Source organism: Rattus rattus, chromosome 2 (assembly GCF_011064425.1).
Source record: "Rattus rattus isolate New Zealand chromosome 2, Rrattus_CSIRO_v1, whole genome shotgun sequence".
NCBI classification, from domain to species: Eukaryota; Metazoa; Chordata; class Mammalia; order Rodentia; family Muridae; genus Rattus; species Rattus rattus.
The window spans coordinates 60,239,167-60,265,409 of NC_046155.1; the positions used below are offsets into that span (position 1 = coordinate 60,239,167).

General features: G+C 48.0%; 1 protein-coding gene across 50 annotated transcripts in view; it reads right to left on the reverse strand.

Annotated features, from left to right (window-relative positions):
* Positions 1-26,243, reverse strand: part of Tcf7l2 (transcription factor 7 like 2) — a 193,106-nt gene that overhangs the window by 5,126 nt on the left and 161,737 nt on the right. For 10 of the 50 annotated variants that reach the window (XM_032892277.1, XM_032892271.1, XM_032892270.1 and 7 more), the window contains 9 exons: positions 19,148-19,280; positions 17,056-17,158; positions 15,036-15,122; positions 10,016-10,156; positions 9,264-9,423; positions 8,749-8,856; positions 4,489-4,537; positions 3,868-3,918; positions 1,765-1,837 (listed from right to left, as the gene is read on the reverse strand). In XM_032892277.1, the coding sequence (XP_032748168.1) occupies positions 1,765-1,837; positions 3,868-3,918; positions 4,489-4,537; positions 8,749-8,856; positions 9,264-9,423; positions 10,016-10,156; positions 15,036-15,122; positions 17,056-17,158; positions 19,148-19,280 (905 nt within the window). Of the gene's footprint in view, positions 1-1,763; positions 1,838-2,481; positions 2,555-3,867; positions 3,919-4,488; positions 4,538-8,748; positions 8,857-9,263; positions 9,424-10,015; positions 10,157-15,035; positions 15,123-17,055; positions 17,159-19,147; positions 19,281-26,243 lie in introns of those variants that run through there. The other 40 variants (XM_032892297.1, XM_032892306.1, XM_032892301.1 and 37 more) reach the window with 20 other exon arrangements.

Consider the following 26,243-nt stretch of genomic DNA (forward strand, 5'->3'; position numbering starts at 1 on the left):
TTGGAAGAAGATAGCCCACCATGGATCTAAGCAGACAGGCTGTATTTGAGGATGGAGGAGGGATGTTGGAGTGGGTGGGCTATCCTTCTTAATGTTAGGAATAACTCCCGAAGAAAAGGCCAAGTCTGAGTTTGCAGTAACCAATCTGAAAACAAAAAGGTTCATAAACAACCATTTATGAATAAATTATGAGGGCTGACACCTCTACTAGCCTCCCTGTGGGGCACAGAATGGGAGGGGGGGGCAATGGTGTCAACTGCGATTTGCTATGTCAGGGTGCTACATTGTAACGTGTTAACCAACTTATCACCTATGGAAGGTAAGTAGGTGTCTCATCTGCTCATCCTAATTTGATACCTAGCATTCTTATACAACCATTTCATGAAGTCCCTGGGGCTGCTCTGAAGATCTGTCATCTCCGAGTGTTATCTGCTCACAGGAAGTTGTTCTCCCACTGGGTGCCTGTCTAAGGCCCAATTCCCTTACTCCCCTGGGGCCATCTGTGTAACTTCTGTCAGTGATGACTCTCTGGCTCGTTCTCCCCTGGGGTCTGTGTGGTCAGCAATCTCTCATACTGGCACCAAAGAAGGGGACTCAGAGACACAGCAGACTCGTGGGCATGCACGTGATGGGATGAACATCTGATCTAACGTCTAGACACGGAAGACGGCAGGGGGGTGGGGAAGAGGGACACGTGACGCAAGGAGGCACTACGAACAGGGATGTGTGTTTGGGGTATTGAGATACCTACCATCATAATATTCCAAATTCAAAGACTGCTTGTATCAGAACAAAGAAACAACAAATTTAACCGAAGGTGGTCATTAAAAGAAAAGGAAAGGGTTTGGGTACTAGAGAGCATCCCTCCACCAAGAAGGAAGTACCTACACCTTCTCTGCCAGTACCCTGGGCTGGAAAACCTGCAGGCAGATCAAGGGGCTCAATTTGGACTCTTCTGGACTGGTCTTATGCCTGTGGGGACCCACACTAAGCTTGCACATAGTCTTGCAGGAACACTTGACCATTTTGCTCTGCAGACCTGGCAACATCACAATATCTGACTGCCGTCGCTGCTCACAGACTGTTAGCTGGTGCACGCCATTCAATGCCACGCTACTTTCTCAGCACTGTAAAACAATGTCAGCTAACAAGCTCCTCCACACAGTTAAGTGGGCTCTAAGCGCGAAACAGCTTCTTTTTTTCCCACTGTTGTTACTTTGTTTCTGCTTTTTCCATTGTTGTTACTTTGTTGTTTTTGATTTTTTTTAAAAAGCAGCCTGCCCCAGTGCACTTATCCCAGCTCTTTTTTAAAAAAGTGCATGGGAATGCTCACTGCCAAGTTCAACTTCTGACTCTTTTGCACCTGGGGGGTGGGGTGTGGATGGGGGTGGGGGTGGAGCATGGATAGGGAGATGACACAGTGGCTCTCTGCTCAGTATGCAGGACAGCCAGTCATTCACTGGGCCAGCCAGTTTCAGGATGCTGGCTTTCAAAAGAAAAGCCTCAGTACCTGTCTTCATGTGTTAAGGTCATGGTAGTCAGCCCTTGCCACCAGGGACATGTTCTTTACAAGAACAGGGAGGAAAGAGGAAGGAAGGAAACGATATGAAATTAGCAAGGAAAATCTGAAGAATGAGAGTTTATTAGTTATTGATGCCGGTAGGGGAAAGTAGATGTGAATGGGGGCAAAATAAATCGACCCGCTAAGGCAGCAGAAGGATAGAAGGCTCTGATTGCTCCCAAGGCCTCAGAATGGTCATGTACCTGCAGGGTTTGCACCATAAAGTCTGTCGGTCAAGCCCGAACAGTGCCCGACACTTCTTTGGAGTATTTGCATCTGTTAGCATAAGGTAAACACAAAAAAAAAATACAACACAATGGTGGGTCGTGTTTAATTGGATGTGAGACCTCCACTAATTGTCTTCTGCATCATCTCGGCTCTACTTGGCAATCGTCCCTCATCAAGGGTTTGAAAGGAAGGGGCTTCTATGAGCCAAACCAAAAAAACAAAACAAAACAAAAAATAATAATAAATCAAATAAAATAAAACACACACGCACACACATACACACAAAGGAAAACAACCAGAAACCAAAAACAACAATGAAAAATAAACAAAAGGAGAAAGAGAGAGAGAAGAGGGGGTGTGGAGGTGACGTCATTGGCTTCTACCTAGGCCAGGATGACCACATCCTGAGCTATCACAAGGCAGGGGGTTGGCAGGCAACATTCCCTGGTCGAGGGCACGCTGGAGTCTGAGTCTTGGCCCTGAGGAGGCACACACTGTTTTACAGTGGCATTCTGGCTAGCGGCAGCTGGCAGACAAGCACATCCCTCGTGGAGCCCACACACTGGCAGGGTCCCCGCTCCCTGGTATTTCCTATGATCCACACATAAAGCTACAAAGCAACAGGCCAGAGGGGGAAGGAACGGAAGAGACAGCTGCAGACCAGCACAGCGAATCTGGGAGACTATACACACCTGCAGGGGCCGCACCAGTTATTCTGTTGATCAAGGCCAAAGCGCGCTCGGCATTTCTTAGGAGCGCTCAGGTCTGAATGAGTTCAAGAAAGGAGCAAGCAGAAGAGGAGGAGGAGGAGGAGGAGGAGGAGGAGGAGGAGGAGGAGGAGTGGGAGGCAGGGAGAAAGGAGAGAGAGGGGGAGGCCGAGAGAAGGGGAAGGGAGGGGGGGAGAGAGATACAAACAAGAAAAAATAAAAATAAAAAAAGGGAATAAATCAATGACCGGGTTACTAATAGCAAAATATCGACTTTCTTTTCTTTTTTCTTTTTCTTTTAAACGTTCTTTAATTAAAAAAAAGTAAAAAAATAATAAATCACACTTATTAAACTTGTGCAATTAGCTGTTGCAAATAAAGCTGCAGTATCCCTTATCAAGGACTGTCAGATCCGGTTCCAGCCGCCCAAGGGACGGTAATAGCCAAGAACTTGCTCTTTCAATTATTAGGTTTTTTTTTCCTCTTTTTTTTTTTTTTTAAAGTTCTGCTTTTTTTCTCTCAATTTTCTTTTTCTCAAAGAAGAAAAATGAAGCGGAGGGAAGGTTAAATTAATAACATGCTTTTTCTTCTGAGTACCACAGTTTTGAAAAGAAACAAACAAACAAAAAAAACTACAAATAAACACAGAACAAAATGAAGCAAAACAGAAAGAAATAAAGAAAGAAAAAGGTTGTGGGTATTGGGATATTGCAGCTTTTGGGATGTCTTTTTTTTTTAAATCTATTTTCATTAATATTAAGAGAGAGGAGAGGGTAAACAGGCCATGAGCTGTTAAATGTTAGGAGCTCCTAGCAGGCTTGGAAGCAGGCATGGTCAGTAAACTTCTAGCAGATTTGCAGATGATAAAAGCCAAAAAGCGAAAGGAAGAACAAACAAACAAAAACAAATAAATAAAAAGCAAAGAAAAAAAGAATCATACTGTGATTGCATGCTGGCATGAGAAAACTTAGTGGGGCAACAGAAAAAAAATGCCATTAGATTAAGGAGGTTTATTACTGAGTTCGTTCCATTTTTTTTTTTTTTTGTTCTTTACCAGTCTCTTTTAAAGAAATACTGCATATTCAATTTGCACAGTTACTTCAGCTCTAAACCACTGTTTAATGCTGCATAAACAACTGTTACGGGAAAAATAGATAAAATGAGACAGAAGTTAAAGTAAAAATAAATAAATAAATAAATAAAACCAACAAAAATCTACTGAAACATAATGCAACCGTGTAGATGATCGTTTTAAAAGGATGTTCAAATGTCATATGTGTTTAATGTTAATAAGACTATAAATGGCAAGAAAAATGAAAAAAAAAATAACAGTTTATCAAACTATTTTAAGGACTCAAAGGACATTAGCACCTGTGATCGGAGGAAGCGAAAGGCAAGGATTTAGGAAACATTCGCTGTGTTCTGAAAAAAAAGAACAAATTACACAAAGTCTTCAAAAGTTTTTTGTTTGTTTGTAAAAGCCTGGTCTTCTCCAAGGGACCTTGATTGCCTATGCAGTATTTCTAGATTCTTCCTACTGAATGACAAACCTCCTTAATTTAAAATGGGTGCGATTTACCACTGTAAAGGCATGCATTGAAACATCCAGGAACAGCCCAGTTAAAGCCCAACACTCACACACGCCCCTCCTGCCCCCTAGCCTCCTCACCCCTTCTCAGACACACAGAGGAGAAGCGGGCTGTCTAAAGCCCGGTGGAGGCGTGCCTGACACTGGCCCTCTAGTCACAGGCTTGGCAGTTATTTAAAAACACATTCCGCTAGGATTACAACGGGCTTTTCAAGCAACAATAGATGCTACTCGCTTTAAAAGGGCAGTCGTGAAGCAATTAATTAAAACGCATAAACAAAAAAGGCTCCCTAAGATGGGTTCCCCACAATGTCCTGGCCTTGGATTTCTCCTGCCTCCCCCAGACGGAAGCCTGACGTAAGAGTGGTCCTCCAACCTCCACCACCCTGACTCTTCTCACTCACCATTGGTCTCCCCTGGCTGCTTGTCTCTTTTTCTCTTCTTCTTCTTTCCCTGGATGGACAGACGAAATGCAAGAGATTAGGCCAAGAAACAGACAAGGAGGCTTGAGAGAGCTCTGAGCTCACACGGCGGGGGGAGGGGGGAAGCCAGAAGAGGGGACCCCCTGTTCCCTCTCTCCCAAGTCTGTCTACTCTAACCCTAGCTGGGAGAAGCTGGGGGGATGGGGTGGGGACGCACATTTCCTGGGAGAAAAAGGGACCCAGCAGGTAGATAGGGAAAGACCTCATGGCCTTCATCCATTTTCAACCTGACCCAGAGGATCTGATTCCATAAAGGGAAAGAGAAGGAGGCAAGGAAGAAGGTTCAGGGAGGGACGGAGAGCCGCAGCAGGAAGCAGAATGAGTATCCTTTCAAGGGCATAGAGAAATCTGGAAGCCTTCTACCTGCCCTATCTGTCCCACAGTCTCTCACTAGGAAGGGCAAAGTGCCCCTGACACAGTGGTTTCTCTTTGAAATGGGGTGTGATCCTTCTTTTTAACAACAATAAAAAATAGGGTACCGAGTGGGGATGGGGAACAGGGATGGGGGAGGGAGGGGAGGAATATATATATATATATATTCCTCTGATTATACCCCAACAGGCACATCAATCCACAAATGCATGTATTATGCCCATCGCTTGGAACACCGCAGCTTAGCCCAGCCTGCTTTAAACACACACCAGTGGCCTACAGCTGTGCAAAGACATCTACCATGGAGCCTGCCTCATTCCAAAGCGTTGAGGGGCTTGTGCCGCGGGCCGCAAACTTTCTTAAATGTGGAAGGCGGGATGGTTTGTAGGGATGCGCTTCCACACCACCATGAGGTTGAAGAATTGTAAGTCCATCCACGGCAAATGAGGAAGCATCTGTATAACCCATGCTGCCATGCTGGGAGAATGGCTAGCTCCTGGCAAATGTTAAGATTATGGAATGTTTTAAGTCTAGCTTCTTATGGTAACAGCCACTCCTAACAGTAACAGTGACCAGCGTTTGTCAAGTACCTAGAAGGAGCCAGGCATGACCCAAGTGGCAATAGCTCTACACAACACACGTGTCATCATTGCTCCAATGGCACAGAAAAGGAAACAGGTACAGAGAAGGCTAGGGAACGTTCCTGAGATGCCACAGCTAAGGCGAGGCGGAGGCAGTGGTCTCAAAGCACTGCCCTCAGCCGTGGGCCGTGCCTTCCCCTAAGAACTGTCTGTGGCTCTCCACAGAAGCCGTTCTTTGATAACTCAAGGATGAAGAGACTGCCTTAAGTCATTACCTGACCACAGCCTGACCCCATCAAGTGAATGAACAAGGATCTGGGGCATACTGGCCCCAATGCAGGGCAGCAGGAAGGCTCTCCAGCCCATATGAGGCAACTGCAGCCTTACAGACCTGAATGATTGAGAATATCTAAATGTTGCCACCTTGGCTTAAAGGTTTTCCAGGGACAGTGACATCATCACCAAAGAGAGAAGGACCAGGATGCATCTGTAGCAACCCCAAGGTTGTGTCAGGCTTGGGTGAGTCCAAGTATTCAGAGAGGGCTTCACGGCCATCTGAGTGTATGTGGCCCTGTGTGCAGCTATATACCAGATCCTTCTGTGTTTCTTGTCATGCAAAGGGAAAACAATGGGAGGAAAGGCCACACAGCTACCTCAGAGTGGACAGCCAGGCTTGACAACAGCTGACGTAGGAGCCAGGAAAAAGACTCAAGAGAAATGGTATAGCTGGAGGGTGTCTGTATCACTCCCAAACACACTCCAGGGCCATCTCAGGGTCCCCCTTCAGAATTCTCTGCTGTGCCCTGACTCCTGGAGTGAGGACATGGCCATGGTTGAGCAAAGCACTGTGCAGACTATCAACTCCAAGTGGACAGGGATGGGGTTTTAATGGGACGAGGACATGAGTATGTAAGAGGAGGCTACTTCCTCTTTAAATATAACGAAAGAAAGAGAAAGGGTAAGAGATGGATGAGAGAAAGAAAAGAAACGGGCATATGCAGCCATTGAGACAGGAAGGAAGAAGGAATGCTCTACTGCGAAGCCGGGTCAACTAGTTGTTACTATGGTACCCAGCTAGCTTCTCCTTAGAAGGACAGGCCAAGTCTGGGCAGCCAGAGTGGGTTTCGCTCCAGTGCACTTTCCTGAGGTGGTGACAGAAAGGCGCCAACCCCCACTTGGCTGGAAAGCCAAGAAGGGCTGACTCAGGATAGGTTTCCCAGGAGGACCTCCTGGGCTTCACCGTAGCCTCTGCTGTCTGCGGAACCTCCATAGTCAAGTTGGTGAAAGAGGAATGTCAACTGGTTCTCACCACAACCAAACTCTCAGAGGCTGCAGCTGTGAGATGCTTCACCCCACCGCATTCCCCGGAGCATGGGAGGAGGGAGCAAACACGCATTCCTACACGTGTGTGACGAGATCAAGTTCCTGCAGTCCCCCATCCGAATCACCTCTAAACCATCCATCCCACCACCTCAGTGGCTCCTATTGTCTTGCTATCTCCCAGTGCAGTGGTGAGGGGAAGTTAGGGCAAGTGCCACAGAAACCTGAAACATCTAGAAAGCACATCAAGAGGGCCTTGGACAGTCAAGTCCCTGCAAGTCCAACGTGGATGCTTCTGGCATTGCCACCAAGTCTGCCTGTTTCTTTGGGAGACTTCATGCTGCACAAGCCCAGGGAGTGCCATCTACCCAGCCCCTAGTGTGAATGGCACATGGTTCACAAACTGGGCACTTTTTATGTGAAGGCCCTCTGAAGACAGGGTGGCCTAGGATGCCTTGGGATGTGGTAGCCATAGAGAAGCTGAATCCTGCTCTGAGACACCCATACCATGACTCGCGGATTGGTCCGTAATAAGCCAAAGCTAGAGTTGACCTCCAAGAATGATTAGAAGTCAGAACGACAGCTGATACAGCTGCACGTGGTCAGGAAGCTGTCTGCGGCTGAGGCTACAACCTGCGATGAAATGGGGGGACACAGTCCATGGGAAGGTTCTATTGCTCGTCTCGTCCCTTCAATCCCAGAAGAAAGCCGTTCTAGCAGTGCACACACAAAAATAAGCACAAAGCTCCCGCATCGCTAACAGCTCATGATGCTGATCTGCTAATGCCAGGGGCTGCTCTCTCAGGAGCAGAAGTGCTGTCCAGGAATAGAGACCTAGAGGATCATGGGTAGGAGGCATGACAACAAAGCCCAGCCCAGTCTCCTGTCTACATGGAGAGCCAGCCCCTGCTTTACAGGTGTAAAAGAGTGAAGGGAGCTGAAAGAGTTAGCCCTTCCACAGATGAGGCCAATGGGATGGAGTCCATCCTCCTTCCCCACGACACCAACAGGCAAACATTCTCCTGGCTCTGACCTTCCAGAGAGGGAAGAGGAGTCAGCCTGTGCTGACTGCAAGCCAGGTTTGATTTTAACATCAGAGTGGACGGGAAGAGACGTTTTTTGAAACCAACTACGATGCCAAAAAGAGACAAAGTGAGAGGTGATTCCTGCCCAGGCCTCAACTCAGACCTGCTGGGCAAAATGCAGGATCAGGAATGTTTAGTGAGAAGTAACAGAGGGCTGCAGAGAAGAGCACAGTTGTTGTACGACGTCAACGCAAGAAGTGAGAACAACAGACGTGTTAAGGTGATGTCTAAGAGGCACGACAGAAGACCAGGCAACAGAGGCCAAAAGCACATGACACACGTGTCATGAGATACACACTCTTTTCTACCTCCGTGGAGCCCAGAGTCCTTTCACCTTCCCTACCCAAAGATGACTTCTGCTGGCTGCTTTCAGGGATATTCCCATCATGCCTTTCTCAGGATGAAATAGGCTCCCAACTCCTAGGATAGCCTGGCGGTAGATGTGTGTTTGGTTTTCCTCCCCATGGTTGCAGACCCTACTGAAGACCTGTGAGGAGGGAGTGAGAAGTAAAACAGCTCCTGCAGGTAGTGTGGTCTTTATGAAGGAGGACCACTGATGGCACTAATGGCTTAATTTGGACTCTAAGTCCTTTAGGATACACTCCAGAGCTCCACTTTTTCTAAGGGGTAGGCAAAGAGGTACAGACACCCCAAATCAGTCTCCGCCAAGCTCCTCAAATAGGGGTCAGGGACAGGTTCCAGTAGTGGACAGAATGGATGATCTCAAGGCCTGGTTCAAGCAGGCAGAAAGCCATCCTCTGGGTCCTTGCAGACACACAGTATTATCCACAAAGACTGAGTTCTCCAAAAAGCAGTCCACGTACATAGTTATCCCGTGCAGACCAGCCAGGGTACAGCTGCATGTGAAGCTGTCGTTCCTTCCGGGCTAGCTCGTAGTACTTCGCCTGTTCTTCCCTGGACAGGGCGTGCCACTGCGGGGAACATGGAACACGAAAAGAAGGACACAGAAACGTCACAATCTACACTGTGGCGATAAATGAGACTCGATGCTTTGGGGGCGGGGGCGGGGGCGGGGGCGGGGGGCACGAGTCCATCCAGACATGGTGGAATGTGCGGATACAGACAGCTTGCTGGGTCCTCGCACTAGCAGAGGTCCTCAAAGAAAGCATGTCTGTCCTCTATGCCCTCCCGTCCGTTGCTGTATCCGTGACAGGAAAGGTTAGGGATGTGGCTATCCCAAATGCCGTTCTAAGGGCTTGACAAACGGAAACCACACCAGGATTCAAAGTGGTAGGGTTGGGCAGAAATGCTCTAGGGAAGGAGGTGGACAGGAACCCCTGACACAATCTGGGCCATTCTCTATGGTGGGACCACCTACCCTGCGCCCGAGGATCTGGTTGATGGCTGCACTCTCTTTCAATGTGCACTCAGCCACCACCTTCGCTCTCATCTCCTTCATATACAACATGAATGCATTAAGGGGCTTCTTTATGTGGGGCTTTTTCTTCTCTTCTTCCTTCTTGGAGTCCTGATGCTTTCTGTTCAGAGGCAAAAGGAGATGGGCGCATACCATCCAATGAACAACCACGGAGTCAACCTCCCCCAAAGCAGAGCCCATGCTCCTTCCTCCTTCCTCCCCAGGCCTGGCATCACTTTCAAATAAAAAGTTCATTTTCACTTTCAGACCCCCCCACCCCACCCCCAAGACCATGCACTAATAGTTGGAAGAGGAGGCAGGGCTTTGGAGACATTCTGAAATCACTTCCTCTCGAGTCCCAAATAGGCGCTTTCTCAGGGTGGTGGACCCAACTTCGTGGGGGGTTCCTGTTCTACTTGCAGAACCAAGCTCCCAGTGTCCTATTCTGGGGTTAGCAAAGAGTGACTGCCACCCCCACTCCATTCGAGCATACACCATGGAGATCTCTGTGTGAAACAGCAGTGCGACAATCAGAGAGACCCACTAGAGACCTTTCCTCCTTTATTGGGAAGACAGAGGCCCATATGGACCAGATTCACACTAGGATCAAAACAGGAGGTGCTGGCCAGAAAGCCACCAAGCAGCGGCCGCCATGGTAGCTTATTATCACAAAGGCCACACCGACCTTGAAACAACAACGTGGTGACACTCACGAGCTGTGGAGTGAGCCGACGTCACTCTGTGAGGACTCCTGCTTGACTGTCGGTGTGACAATGGCCGGGTGGGGGATTCCGGTCGTGTGCAGAGTGTGATGGGGAGGGACCATGTGGGGAGGGAACCTAGAAGACAGAAAGCTGTGTAAATCGTCAGAATCAAAATGAATGAATGAGGAGGGATGTGTACACACAATTTAAAAAAAAAAAATAAAAGCGCAGTAACGTTCACATGAAAGCAACCCAAGACATATGAAACCTGTCAGCATTAATTAGTGATAAATTAAACATAATGATTCTCATAATGTCATTAAAGCCAATCCTCCCCTCCATTATTGCTACTGACACGAGACATTACGATTTTTAACATCTTTAGCAAAAGACGAATTCAACTGATGTACTTGGGTAGAAAAGTAGGCTTGGACTACCAGCGGGAATCGCACATCCATTTGGTTTTTGAGGCATAATCTGCAGCATCTAAGAGAGTGATTTGCTGAGTCCTGACCAGCTCTAGAAGAACAGGTGACATCTTTCATTGTATATTGACAGCTAAATAAAATATTAATGGGGTTGAAGTGTGCATGCATGTCTTGATGATGCTCTGAATGCCTCGTTGGGCCTCACTCTGGTGACAGAGTGCAATCCAATTTTTATTTTTCTCCTTTATTGCTGGACCCACCATTTGAGAGCAGAATGAGAGGGTGCAGCAGAGAGAGAAATATTCTGCTAGGGAGTCCTGCGCGACTCTCATCTTAAATCGTGGGCATTTTGAATATGTGTGTATTCATTCCTTAGAAAAGTGGACACGAGTGTGAGCACACACACACACACACACACACACACACACACACACAAGCACTGAATTCTGATTCACATGCCCTTTCTCCAATAAGTAAAATTCTTACTCTTGCCTAATAGGTTATCGGGGCATCATTCAAAAGCCTTATAAATAATAAAGGTTGTAATCCTAGGAAAAACAGTCAGGAGTGAGAAGCTCCTCTAACAGCACTTACTTCTGGGAAGGTTCCCCAGAACACACTTCAGTCCTCAAACAGACATTTCCCAACACACAGTTTTGCCAGGACACAAACGCTACTCTTAAGCTCCACTGTTCCATCTGCAGACTATCAGCTACCCAGGACAGATGGCTGCCAAATGTCATGATGAAGTTTGGTTTCTATGGTAGGAAGAGAGCTTCTCAACTAGAGTAGCACACAGTGCATACAAAAACAGGGCAAAGCGGGAGAAGGACAGATTGCTGACGTGAGGTAAAGCGAAGTTGGGTTGAAGCAATGGCTACTTTTCTAATAAGGCCAAACCAGAAGAGGACAACCACCACCCAGGGACCAGCATGGACCCACATCCTGCTCTCGAGAAAGTCAGTGCTGTGAGAGGGGTCTCAGGGAAGCTTCACCCCTTTGCCACAGTGAGTATTTCACAGGGCTCTGGTTTTTGTTTACAAAGTTCCTCTGTAAGTGGATCATAGAAACAAATAATGTAAATTGTTCCTTTGAAAAGGTATTTCAAAAAGCTTGAAGAATGAAAAGGCTCAGTGTATCTTAACAGAGACAAATATACCCACAGAGAACGCTGATCTTCCCAGGGTCCCCAGAGCCGCTGTAGACACCTGCCTCGGAAACTCCACCCTCTAGTCACCTTTGCAAACTTAAGGCAGAACTGGAGTGTGGAAACAATTATACCATTTAATAGGAATCAGAGAGATTGGGGCGGGGAGACAGAGAGAGAGAGAGAGAGAGAGAGAGAGAGAGAGAGAGAGAGAGAGAGAGAGAGAGAGAGAGAGAGGAGACAGACAGAGACAGACAGAGAGAGACAGAGACACAGAGACAGAGACAGAGAGAGACAGAGACACAGAGACACAGAGACAGGCAGAGAGAGAGAGAGAGACAGAGACAGAGACAGAGACAGAGAGAGAACCAACACCCCTGCCCCTAAAAACTGAGAAAGGGAGAAGCAAGCCCTTGAGCTCTGAAGCCACATCGGTTCCTCCCACTGCTCCCAGGCCACAGAGCAAAAGCCAGTTAAGAAGACAAGTTCTTGGAAACCCTTGAGTGAAGGGCAGGCAGAGAGGAGCTTACTGCGAAGGTCTCCAATACATATGTCCTTTTCCCGCAGTGTGAGACTACATGTACACACACATGAGGGAGAGAAGGACAGAAACCTAGTGTGGGACCCTGTGATCTCCGTGTACATGCACACACGAGGCAGGCAACAAGACCAGGGACACTTTGGGGTTGGCACAGATCTGGGTGCTACCATGAGGAGTGCACCTTGACCTCCACACACGCTGGCACACGTGAAAAAGACACAACAGCTGAGAGACTGTGTGCACATCTTCACACAAGACGCGTGCACCTTCACCCACGAACCCCCTTTCTGCAGACAGCTGCCTTATGAAACACCCTCAAAAAAAATTCCAAGCAGCTCATTACATACCCCCGTCTGCTTTTATGGCTGGAAGCCAGAATATAATGATGACCCTTAACTTGTTAAGGACAACTAATTTTTGTTTCTGGCTGTCTCAGGGGCCTCTCTCGCGCTCACTCTCACTTTGCCTCACTGTTGACACGTTTCTGCGAGCGGCACGTCATCTGCCGGCCTTGATTTTATGCACAGGCTGTGGGATGCATTTTCCCGTGCAGCCGTCCTGCTTTGAGTCGCGCACGGGTCGTCATTATTCTCTCGTCTCCCCCCCACCCCCCCTCGCACTTGTAACATTTCATCTCTTCCTGCCTTATTTTTTGTGAGCCACGGTGCACCTACATTATGGTTTATACATGATCTCGCTCCCTTTGAAGCCGGCGGATTTCAGGGCCTGCTCTCGTCAGGAGAAGAGCCTTGCCCAATTTAGCAGGCTGAGGGCCCCGAGCTCCAACATCTCAATCTAAAGGGGGTCACAGGGTGGCACAAGTGAGTGTCAGCAAGAGCTGTTTAATTGCCAATCTAGGCTTCTCCATGGTGTTTAAAGTATAATGATCCATCACTTAATTCTGAGAAGTCCTGGCCCTGCTGCTGAATAGAATAATATCAAAGGGTGTTCTGGAACAGGGCAAGCTGCCTGCATTTGCTATAACTGCCATACGTATAATAGACCTATACTTCTGTCGCCCCATTACTGCAATAATGTATTTAATTTGCTGTATATGCTTTCTAACTAGCTACCTTTCGTTTGGCCTACCTGGGGAATCGGCCACCTCCCCCCACCCCACCCCGTACTGCCAGTCTCTAACCTTTCTCCCCGCCACCCCTCTTTTTTCCCTCCACCCTCTGCAACCTATAAATCACCAGCTAGCCTCCTAATGATAATTCAATCAATGAGCTTAACCCCCAATCCCCATCCTACGATTACCTTGCCGCTTTCAACCCCTGGATACTCGGAACAAACAAGCAGGACGAAGAATCGGAGCGGCATTGTAAACGCTGGGATGGAGCTGGGATCATAAGCAACCCCGCTCTCCTCTCCTCCCAGGAGGTTCCCCGTTCGCTCCTACACTTTACAGGGACTGTGACGACATTATTTAATGAGTATAACCTTTCTACTTTCTCCAGCCAAGAGGCTGCAGAAAATCATTTTCCTACCTAACTCCTACGGGCATGGATTCTGAGATTTAGATGATCTATCCCACGCGGGGAATGGGTCTTTCAAGCTGCACCATAGTCATTCGTTCACTATAAACTCAGCCACGCTGCCCCATGCTCCTCTCAGTGGGGGCCGGTCCCCTCGACAAAAGTTGCTTTCCTGCAAGCAGGAAAGAAAGCATGCCAGGCCACCTTTTCAGGCTCTTCTCTCATTTTGGCTCCCTGTGTTGGCCACAGACCACGGAGACAGAGGCCGGGGGACAGCATCCTTGCCGTGTACTGCGTGCTAATTGAATCATGTGGCATCATCAAAATGGATCGGTTGCTTCAGCCCATCAGGAAAGTCTAAACCTCCACCGATTTAATTAACTCAACGGAAAATCGGATGAACAGAAACTAAAACTATCATTAGGGGCAATTAGTGACTACTTAAATGTACGGCTGCCAACCAGCTTGTAAATAAACTGGCAGTCACTGAAAAATTAGCCAGAATTAATTAGAGAGAGGAAAATGAGTCCTGGGATACATATAGACAGTGTATATATGTTTAAGTATGAGTCCGTAGGAGTGGATGCAGACAGAGTTTCTTTACAACTTTCAAAGACTTAGCAACATGGTGCAGGCCAATGGCAGATACAATGTGTCACTGAAAACATTTTATAATGGGGGGAAGGGAGAGTGACCTTCTTATAGTGATTTGATATGTGAATGAGGGAGGGAGAGAAAATGTAAAAGTAGTGGAAAATACAAGATACAGTGTAGCTCCCATCAAGTTTCTACTGGATATCATTGCTCTGAGGGGCCAGAGTATAGCTTATTATATCTGACTCTGAACCAGCATCTGAAATGGTCAAAAAACACCCACCAGTGTTTCCTCAGTTTCTCTGAATAATAATTATTACATAATCTTCACTTCTTCCTTCCTTACCCAGCAGAGGACGACAGAGAAATGATGATTTCAAAAGTGACGCTATTCTAGGTGTTCTCCCCGATGTCTGATGTTATCTTTAGAGAGTTATTTATTTTTCTGTGTGTGAGTATATGTGCTTGCAGGTATGTGTGCTACATGCTAGCAGAGGCCAGAAGAGGGCACTGGATCCCCTGGAGCTGGAATTACAAATGGTTGTGAATTGCCATGTGAGTGCTGGGAACGGAACCCAGCTTCATGAGCATCACGTGTTCTTAACTGCCAAACCTCTCCCAGCCCCACCCCTGCCTTCTTAACTTGTGATACTGTGCTGCTCCGTGGATAGACTCCCGAAATCTTAGCTCGCTGTTATTTACGTTGAAAAGTCAAGGCAACTCTTTGGGCTTTTCTAGGAGGGAAGTCTAATGAACAGTGGTTTGTAACCACACGTGTCCATGGGCACTGGATGACCCGATGGCTGCCTCGAGGACCTCATGAGAGGTCACTGCAACTCACCTAGACATAGACGCGTTGACTGTCAGCGCTGTGGGGTAGGGGTGTCTGAATCCTCCTGTCGTGATTGGGTACACAGGCTGACCTTGCCTACAAAAAAAAGGGGGGGGTGTAAAAAAGTTGAGAGACTAGAAATGAGGGCTGGGGGTGGGCGTAAGGGAAGGAAGAAGAGGGGGACGTTCTCTCCGTACAGTGAGCTTTATCCTCATTTGATCGGAACAAAAATCTTGGGGATTGTACAGGCAGGATCAAAGGGAAGAAACACAGAACAATTTGAATGCCATAAATCTGATAGGAATGGCTAATTAAATTTTATAACCTCTGCTTATGTCAATAGAGACCCTCTCCCCAAGCTGAGACTAGGTGTTTTGTTGTAATAATTAAAGGCGACGGCTTGCGTGCTTTAATGGAGCCATCACACTAATTGAGGGCTCCACATCCAAAGGAAGACAATAATGAATGTAAATTTATACCAAAATAAAGGACAGCGAATCAAAGGACTTCACTTGCGCTTTGGGCCTCTTTTGGTATTTAGATCTCGGTGAGAAAACATTAAATTAACAGAGCTTAATTTGTAGCCTTTTGTCAAATTAACAAGTGTTGACAAGAGTTTCTGGGGGGGAGAGTCCCCAAGAAGAATTGTGGGTAACCAATAGACAATCACACCTCATTACAATAATTAAAAAATACAGCAACATGCAGAATTGCATCCTCATGAAAGACACACAACTTTTCCTGACAGAGGCTTGTCGGAGTTGGCTATTCCTTTTTATCTCGCCTTCAGTATCCCTCCCCCCAACCCCCCCCCCCCCATCAGCAGCAAGGGATGACTGAAGTATAGCTGCTCGCTCGGTCCCTTCCGGTGGAGAAGCGGTAGGTCCAACCCTCCTGTCTACCTCACCAAACAAAAATAAGACAAAGAAACAGAAACCACACGCCACTTAGTGTAGCTATTGCGTAACACAACCTGTTGTTTTTAGACAAACAAGGAAGCGCACACAGCACAGGATCTGTTCCACTAGAGAAAAAGACTGGGAAGGGGACCCTATTCCTAAATTTTACTGTCTTTAAGGCTATAAAAGTCTGCCTTCCCTAAGTCCCAAATTTGACAGGATTTGCTTTTTCAAGCACCCAACATTGCCCTGTGTTTTCTAATGCTAGAGGTCACTGATAAAAATGGAGAAATAGATGCATCAGAAACATACCAGTGTCCAACATTACGTGCGTGCTCACGCACATGCAGTACAAGGTAGACTTGCCGACACGAAGGGCCTTTCTGCTCTGATTTCTAAACACACCGTACTTTTAAGTTGCAAGTTGTGGTCAAATTATGTGAGCACTGCCAGGGACCAGGGTCAGCGTTCATGCAGCCCGGTCCCCGAATATTTCAGGGAGGGATCCACTTGTCCCTCAGGGTCCCCATAGCTGGCTGAAGCATTAGCCATGCAAAGAATCCCAGAGATGCTGGGAAGATGACATGAGCTTCCTTCCACTGTTGCTATCAGCCTTGAGGGTGAAGGTTGAGTGGTAACTGAGATCCCTTCAGCCTTATCCTTAGATGACTTCACCACCAGGATTCTCCTCTCCCCACTCCCTTGCTGCCACAGAGGCAGCATCTAAAAGAGAGAGCTCAACCCGACAACACAAGCCCAGTTTGGGTTGCCACTGCCAAAAGAGTCATGCTAGGCTTCTGTAGTTCCCAGAGTAGCTTTTGGACATCTTTGGGGACGATGGGTTCCCGGTGACAGTTACCACTGACCCTTTTCAATGCCACTCATTGAAATGGCGGAACCCTTCTGCAAACCCACAGGACACCTCAACAGTATCTTCCCTGTGTTGTCCTATCAGCTGTCCCTCAGCCATGTGCACATGTGAACACACTCATGCATATGCACGGGTACACACACACACACACACACACACACACACACACAAACACACACGAATACACGCATGCACATGCAAACATATAAGCATGTTCATGCAAGAAACAAAAAGGGAATTAAAAACTGGAACTGCTTACTGTGGTACTAACCATCCTAGCGGATGGGGGATTTGTCCTACGGTGCCGGGCGACAGCGGGTAATATGGAGAGATATCTGGAGGGTGCGGAGGCCGTGGAATTCCTGCGAGAAGAAGCGGTGAGTTTTAGGTACGGAGGAAGAGGGACTGTGGAGGGAGGGGGAGCAAGGAGCTTATAAAGAAAGGGGCTGGCTCTTCTCAAATCCCAGCTGGAGGCCAGTCCCAGCTCTGGGGGTGAGGACCATCCCAGCCTTCTTCTCTTTTTTCCTACAGCTCTGTTTGCATGGTGAGTTAGCTCATTCTAGATGGGCTGAGGTGATTGACTGATTGAGACCAAGGAGACGCCATCTTGGGTATTTTTTGCCTCATATGACTAAAGTGATAACTTCAAGTCAAAAAAAAATCTAAAATAAAAAGACAGGTGTGCTTCGGGTGAGCAGCTCATAATTATAAACTCCTTTTGCTTCAGAACTGGATCTGTTACCCTTTGTTTCGGATGGCTTGCCTGTGTGAGAGCTATACTTCCGATTTGTAAGGCTTAAATAATTAATTAAATTTAATGTTTTGAGACAGGAATCCAACTGCACGGCCACACTGACTTTGAACTCACAGCCTTCTTGTCTTAGCCTCCTAAGTGCTGGGATTACAGGCAGCCTAGAAACTCACTTTAAGTTATGACTCAGAGAGGTGTGACCTGATTTCTTTTGAAAGACCCAACTCCTCAAGAGGGCCAATTCTCCCATGAAGAGAGACTGCAGAAACCACCAAGTACCAGTTGGTGTCTTTCCCCCAGGAGTCAGAACTGAACCGACAGAAGCAGCTGCAGGCTTGGTGGGCTCAGCTCTGGACCCTGTGGAGGACAGAGGCAAGTGTGGGTACTGGCCTCACTTGCTGACTGTGTATTCCATGGGCCGGAGGGGCCGTGAGCCTCCCCGAGGCCTGCAGACGTATATGCTGAAAGCATACACCACAGCTCACTTCCTATCTGCACAGGACGCACATCTGGCCATCCGTCCTCAGGAAGTGGAGTCCTGAGAGCAATTTAGCTGGAGAGCAATGACTCTGTCCAGCCGCCCAGTCCAACGGGGAGGCAAAATGGACTCAGTGCGTCAGAACTAACCCATGATCGAAGGGACAGGACAGGGATGAAAACTATCTCATTTTTCAAGAAATTCATTCAGGAAGCTTTTAATCTGTAAATTAAGTCTCCCCGGGTGACATTTCGACGCAGACATTGCTTTCTCTCTATTACAGAAAGCAAACAGATTAGCAGGGCTTGGACCCTTACACGGAGCCATTTGCACACTTGAAAGAATGTTCGCAGAGGAAAATAAACACTCCTTAGACGTTAATCATATGGTTTACGATAACCATTTAAAAGCTATTCCCTGGTCTACCATTATTCAAATGAGATGCTGCCTGCTGCAAGTGTAGCCTTGTGCTTGGCGGAGCCTCAGGCAGGCTTGGCCGCCTCCTCCAGCCAGTCAAACTGCCAGGCTGCATCCAGCATCCACACAGAGGGCTCGGAGGGGCTGTGTGGGTAGAGCCTGCCTGCAATACTAGACCCTTACATAGGGGGCGCTATAAGCTAGACCTGCTCTCCCTGACGGGTGTAGAGGCTGAATACAGTGAGCAGCCTCTGCTCAAGACACTGCTGGATGAATTGAGGAAACCTTCCTAGGCTTCGGTTTGTACATCTGTAAAATGGGCTCACAATAGTCATCTGAGATGTCAGAACGGAAGAAGAAAAGAAGCAAAGTGATCTGCAAGGAACAGAGACCCTGGGTGATGTGGTCCCTTAAGAATGCACCGTAGTCACTCCCAAGTGGCCGGACCCCTTCTAAACCATGCTGTAATCCCATTACTATCTAGTTTGCTTAGGAAGGTACCCAAAACCAGGCTCCCCAAGCAGCCGTTTCCAAAGGTGCGGACATAAACCTTACCCCTGTGGATCTCTCCAAGGAGAAAGGAGACACAGCCCAGCACACGCACCAGGATCTAGTCCCACTAAGAGCTTCCTGACCCATCAGCTCCCAGGTGAGAATCACGCCCAGCCCAGGCTCCTTCCAGAGGTCTTCAGTTCCCCAACTTACCTGTTTTGGGGTCTACGTCAGCTGGTAAGTGCGGAGGTGGATTTCCCGGGGTGAAGTGTTCATTGCTGTACGTGATGAGAGGTGTGAGTGGGTGGACATGGTGGGGGTGCTGCACCACCGGCACTTTGTTCGACTGTGAGAGAGGGAGAACAAAGGGATACGCGGTGAGCTGGGTCTCCATAGCCCAGAGCTTCAGAGCAAGGGCCTGCGTCCCCTACAACACCCTCCCAGCTTGGTGCCACAAGATGCCCTCAACTCTGCCAATTCCCCACCTCACTAATCCATTTAAAAGTGGGAGGCAGTTGGCTCTCCACGCTGGTCTGTTTCAGGCCCACCTCTGAGCACCTCTGCATCACCATTGGAACCCAAGATGCTGCTCTTTCCCATCAGCACGTGGGTGGAGAGCTGAGGCTTTCATCTGTCAGGCCTACTAGAGAGAGCTACCCTAGCCTCCCTACCCACCCTGCTAGTTCCACGGGCTCTCAGACGCGCAGCAAGCAGGTGTCCACTCACACTCAACCTGGATGAAAAGCCCCACCCCACCTTGGAACGGGAGACTGAACTTGACCAGAAAGCTCTGACCCAGCCAGCACCCGCATGTTCATCAGGGGGCTGTCAGGGAGAACTCATAAATTAACTGGACAATGATGAATTGAGCCAATACACAGGATACATTTGAGAAATGGGCAGTTCTGGCCGATGAAGTGCACGTGCTTGTTGTATTGGGGCAGAGCAGAAAACAAAGAAAGTAAAAACATCTCAAACATTCTCCACTGCCTTCTCCCCGGGCCTTCCACAAACCCTGGCCTCTCTCCCCTCCCCCGAGTGCTCCGTCCCCCTCCCCCTTATGCTGGGCTATAACTCAGCCCAGCAAGATCACAAAGGGGAAAAAAAAATTAAGCTGAAACAAGCGAACTACTGGGCCATTTACTGAGAGTAATCCAATTGCAAAAAACCCTATTCCCAATGGGGGATTTTCACTAAAATCCTACAACAGGGACATTTAACCAGATTAGGTAGCAGAGAAGATAAAGAGGCCGGTATTAGATGATGAATGGATTAGAGTCAAGTTTCATTTCAGAACGTGTCTTCATTTTCTTTTATTACGTCTAGGAAGGGCACAAGTTGCATTAACATCAAGGAAGAGGAATTGGATAGAAAGAAAAGAAGGCAGATTCCAGCACTGCCCACCAGCGCCTCCCCAGTTCAGGGACCACTGAGCAGTTAGCTCTCTTCCCATGTTTCCTTTTAGCTCCCCTTTCAGTCTCTTTTAATAGACAGAAAAGGCATAAAACACAGGAAGAGCAGCTTCCTGCCACAGCGAAGGATGCCAAAGGCATCACCAAGAAGTGTTACTTCTCCATGGCCTGTCAGGGAAGAGAAACACGGCTGTCCTAGAAGATCCCAAAAGAGCAGCTCGAGTCACTTGGCTTACAGCTTCCTGTAAAACCATAACTCTTTCCGAGAAAGGGGGCTGGCTAGTTGCTTAGAAGACCTAGCTACCATCTTGCACATGGAAACGGTTGAGGTATAAGTTACAGAAGGTCTGAAATAAGAAACGGTCTCTCAGAGTCAGCAACCAGGAATGGTGGCCAGGCTAGGTATATAAAAGCCAAGGGCTGTTTGGTCCAAGCCTGTGGCCACAGCTCATGGAAGTAAGATCCTTCAAGGAAAGAGTCCTAGGAGAATCTTCTGTCAAGAATGGTTGAGAAGGAGTAAAAGACATCAGCTCCCACTTTAGAGGAAGGAAAGACACGTGAAGTGGGAAAAAACACGCAAGACAGGGATGGGTGGGAGTGACCTGGGAGAAAGCAAAATGGCAGAGGCGGCCTTCTGGAAGTTTCCAACTTGATTGGAAAGACAGGGCCCTGGCAACATGAACGAATGCAAGTTGCTCTCAAGATCCCTCATGAGGAGGGATGACCGTGACCCTGTAGTCACAGGATTGAACCTGCTTTAAGGACTTCTATGAGCAGTGGGCAGGTGGGCAGGAAAACTAGCTGCCATCTCCACTGAGTTAGGGGACCCTGGTACAAGGTTATTTCTCAGTAGAAACAGGACCTGGGTATGGGGCAACATAAGAGCTTCTTCTGTTAATCATGGCGGAGCTGACACTTGAGAGCCACACAGGCGCAGGAAAACCTGGAGGCCAAAGTTGTGTGTGCTTCTCCTGAACCAAGCCTTTTCTCTGAGAACACACGAGGAGGCTTTGCACAGGCCTAACCCATGGTATGTTTAGGAGCTGTGCTGGGTCATCATCACTGTCGTGATTAGGAAAGAGGTGGCGGGGGACACGGTGGTTCTGTCACCAACCCCAAGCAAAACTAGTGGGGAATGAGGGAAAACCTTCTTTGTCTCTCCAGCCATAGGAAAGGACGACAACCGCATTTGGTAAGAGTAAGACAGGTGTGGGACTTCCTAACTCTCCCTCTTCATCCTAGATGCTCTTGTTACAGATAACGTTAATGGAGCCTGAGCTCACTGACTGCTGCTGGTACTCCTGCATCATCCTCTTCTCAGCCAGTTGGGGTTTTCCCATCCAGACAACTCTCTCCAGCAGTGTGGTGGAGTAGGAGTTGGAGAGAGGGGACAACAAATGAAAGCTTTAGATGCTAGCTGACTTTAGGAGGGGGATAGAAGTCCTACTAGGCCATGACCTTGACTATATAACAAGTAGAAACTGCATGACCAATTTTCTCTCAGGGTTGATCTGTTCCCAAGTGAGGAGGAACATCATAGTTAAATATGCACAAGACAGGGTCTACCTGCTGCCCCGCAGCATCTGTCAATACTTGGGCCCCTTACAACAAAGGACTTCTTGTCAACACCTGTGTGTTTCTCTAGCCTCAGACTCCAAGGTCCTTTCTCCCCAGAGCACATTCTTCCTATGTCTGGGATGGAGAGAACACCTCCCTTGGCCCTTTCGCACTCATCCTCTAAGTCCTCTGAAACTTTTGCACCCAGACTGGGATAGCAAGCAAGTACCCTCTCAAAGACCACATGAAAATCACCAGACTAAAGTACAGGTGATAGGACAAGGAAGAGTCCACCGACCACAGGACCGGATTTCTGGAAGGGCTGGAGGGTGGTCCTCACACTCAGAACAAAGCTCTGGCAGAGACCACCTTTAAAATGCCAGTGCCTTTACAATGGGTTCTGTGCTGCAAGTTCTGTCTGTCCTGTAGGGCTGTGACGATTGCGTGAGATCACTCAAAGCACCCTAGGCACTAAGGGGCAGGCCCAGAGTCAATGAAAAGGAACTTGGTAAGATGCAGTCCTCACAATAGAAGGGTGCTGTGGCTAACCACTAGGCTAACACCTTCCAATCCAACTCACGAAGGGGGAGAGCACAGCCTCGGAACATGCCCTTTGCTCTGCACAGGGAGGAAGTCCTCGCCTAGGTGTAGGGAGCATGGATGATCTGTGACCACCCTACCCAAGTGACACGCCCCTCTTAAAACTGTGGTATTTAACAAATATATTTTTGAAGAGCCCATTTACAAAAAAACAAAAACACAAAAGACCGACAACAACACCTCACTGTACTGGGCCAAAGACAGGGTGTGCCACAGAGGATCTCACAATCAAAGAAACAAAACAAAACCCCAAAACTGGAGATAAACAAGTCCTTCTTGAGTCGGTGAGAATTGTACAAGCCAACAGTGAGAGGAGATATCCAAGCAGTCAGGGTCTCTCCATCGTACCTCTGTGCCCCGCAATGGCTCTCACTTCTTTAAAGATCTTCAGGTATTCTGACACTGGGAGGAAAGTACTGGGTACATTCAAAGTGGAGCATCATGGGAACTAAATTAAAACAACAGTTAGCACTCAGGGGAAAGGCGGGGTGGTGGTTAAAATGCCAGAGACATTTCCTCACTCTCCCCTTTACTGTTCCCAACCGTAACATCACACCCAGTGTCCTGTAGGTATCTGCTTTACGGAGGTATCTGTACAAGGACCTGGGCTACAAATTTTATGGTAGCTAACTCATGCTCAAGGCCGCGGTCCTGACAGTCAGGGATGGTTCGGTGAAGAGCCTATTGCCAGTATAAACTCATTCAGAACAGGACGAAGCTATGCAGTCTAGGCCACCAAACAGAAACAAAGAAAAGATAAAGCAAACAAAATCGAATCCAGATGTCCATAAATACACTCCATGTAACTCTCCAGTGCCCATGTGGCCAATTTAGGCCACTTAGTTTACTGGCACCAGAGCAAGACGAGGACCAAAGAATGGCTAGACTGAAGCCCTGTCAGCCATCCCGGAGCAGCTCAGAGCCAGCCCTGCTTCCCAGAGCACAGATGTGTACCAACGGTCACCGGTCACACTCACTCAGCAGTCACCAAGCACACCTGTGACTGGCTGGCCTCTGTTACTTGTTCCACAGAGTGGGTGAACAGGGATGTCGCACACACCTTCACGGAGAGATGCTTCCCAACCTTACGGTATCTCCACTTGCTCCAACTCCCTAACTAATGCACAGCTACTTTAGAAACGTCTGTAGGCCAGAACTACCGGGAGTGCCATGCTGATGGAGTGAGAGGCAACCTGTGAGATCAGCCTGTGCCAACCTTTCCTAGACACGGTTGCTTTGGGACTGAGAGGAAATCAGACACCAAATGCAAAATCAGGGGTCTCTCCAGCCCCCTGACTCCACTGAGGAGAACTCTCTCACCAGCTTCTTACAGAGGGACTTTTCCAACATAAGGGGAGGTAGGGGAGGTAGGAACGAACGAGGCTTTGAACACGCTGCCCCTGTTTTCCAGATACAACCAGGCCCCAGCAGAATTTTGGTGACAAGATGCTGTCTGTGGTTAGTTCCGGGCTCACACAAAACCAAAGAAAATAAACAAAAGATGCAAAGCCCTGAACTCATTAAAGCAAGTGAACAACAGGATAGATAAAGGAACTCAAATTCCTCCTCTGACTTCTGGTCACTGGGGCTTTATGCTTTCTACCTGGACAGACTCACCCACCCCCTCCCCACCGCCACCCCACCCCCACCCTCTTCATTGCCTTCATTAAACTCCACGGGTGTGAGCGTTGAATAGTTTTAAAGAAAAGATACCTCAATGGCCCTCAGAGCACACAAAGGCTCCCTACCCTCTGGAGTATTCATCCAACTACAGTAGGGGTTGTGACCCTGTGGCTGACCTTTGACCTCTCAAGAACCCTTAGGTTTAGTGTTCAGCGACTTGACCACTGCCAGGCACCCATTCACCCTCCAACCCTGCTCAGAAACCAGGACCTCAACAGGTGAAAGGTGAACAGGCTTTTGGGTCCCTCCACCAGCCACCCTCTAACCCGACTCCTCAACCCCCTGTGACTGGGAGTAAGCCTAAAGGGACTAGAAGATCACCATTCACCTCTTCAACCTGTTAGTCAAAGGCAGCAGAACAAACAGAGACCCCTCTTCAATACTCTACATTGCCCCTTCCTGCTGCAGGAGCAAAATGGGGCCAGAGGACGTCCTTTAAAGGAGCCCAACACAACAAAAGACACAACACAGGAACATTCGTCAGCCCTGTCCTCTCTCTGTGTGGATCCCAGAGATGTGCAGGGGTTCCACATGACCCTGCTGCCCCAGGGTGCTCCAAGTTTTCATGCTCCTGCAAAAGGGGCTCATTGGTGTAGTACCCACTTTTCCGTCTACTTTGGCTGTGTTGAGCCCAGTAGAGACCAGTTAAGCCTTTATGCGTGCCAGTGCTGGGGAGGGGGAGGGGCTGGGATGAGAAGAAGGAGGGGTTGCAGTTTCCAGTCATCAACTCTCTGGCAGTCCCGCTAATCCTGTTCCTCTTCAGGCCTTGAGGCAGAAGGGAGTTGGACAGTAAGCCAGGGTAACCCTACTGTGCCAACGACTGGTAACCAAACACAGAGCAATGCTATGTCAGCCTTACAAAAGGCTACTCGGAAACACGCTTGCTGGTTCATCCCAACTCAGCTGGCCAGCATCTCACATCCTTCCAACCTCTTACATCTACCACAGAAAGGCTGGCCTTCCTCATTCTACACAGGCATCTTCAGAACCCTTCATATTTCACCTTGAACACAAGAAGCCCAGCCAGGATACAGTCAGCACAGTGGCCACGCTGGTTCCATACAATGAATGTTGGTTTTTTGTTTTTGTTTTTTTTTTTTTAGTTTGAGGGGCTTTGCACACTGTATTGTATGCAAGACAACTACGCACCGATGGCTGCAGTACTGCTATTGGAAGTAAGATATGAAGGAGGGAAGATTTCTCTGGGTTTACATGGAGTGGAGAGAGCCGCCTATGTGATGCAGAAGAGAAAAGTCCGTTAGCACCGATGGTACACAGCCTGTATGTCTGGCCAGGTATTGTACCCACCAGGAGGCAAAGTTTCATCTTCTACAACGGAGATCCGAAGTGTTATTTGTTCCATAAATTACCAATCTCTCTGTGTCTCTGTCTCTCTCCATTTAGACAGCAAGAAGAGGAACTGTGAAGATTTCTCCCACTGTCTATAAAATTCTGCCAACTCATACTTTCTCATGGACTCAAAGGCATTGAAATTCTCCTTAGTGATGAAATGAATGGACAAGGAAGGCAGAGAGAAGGGACGTGTGTGGTCTGTGGCCATGCAAAGTCTCACATAGGTGCATGCACACAGTGCTGTCTCAAGTCATCCTCGGTCCTTGACCTCTGTTGGAAGGGAGGGACTTTCCGACGCTTTAACCAGCCACCAGTTAACACACCAAAGACAGCCAGTCTCTATAGCCGAGAGCCTAGAAGGTCAAATTCAGCCATTCTTGGTGACTTTTATGGAATACCTGAGAAGGAGATGGGGATCCAGGGTGTTGGGGTACACAAACAAAGGGGGAAATCTCAAACCTAGAGATAGAGCTGTGTTCCGGGTGTCTGGCTTTGTGCAAACCACAGCTCAGATCCAACTCAGCCTCTCAAACAATCACTTTCAGTTAAGTTCCTTAAACATAATTTATTGCCACCCATTCTCAATTATTTCCCAACAATGACAACAAAAACAACAAAAAAAAAAGAAAGAAAGAAAGAAAAGAAAAAGAAAAAAAAGAAAACTTCACTGTGCTTCCCTTTAAAACGTTCACACACTTAAGTTT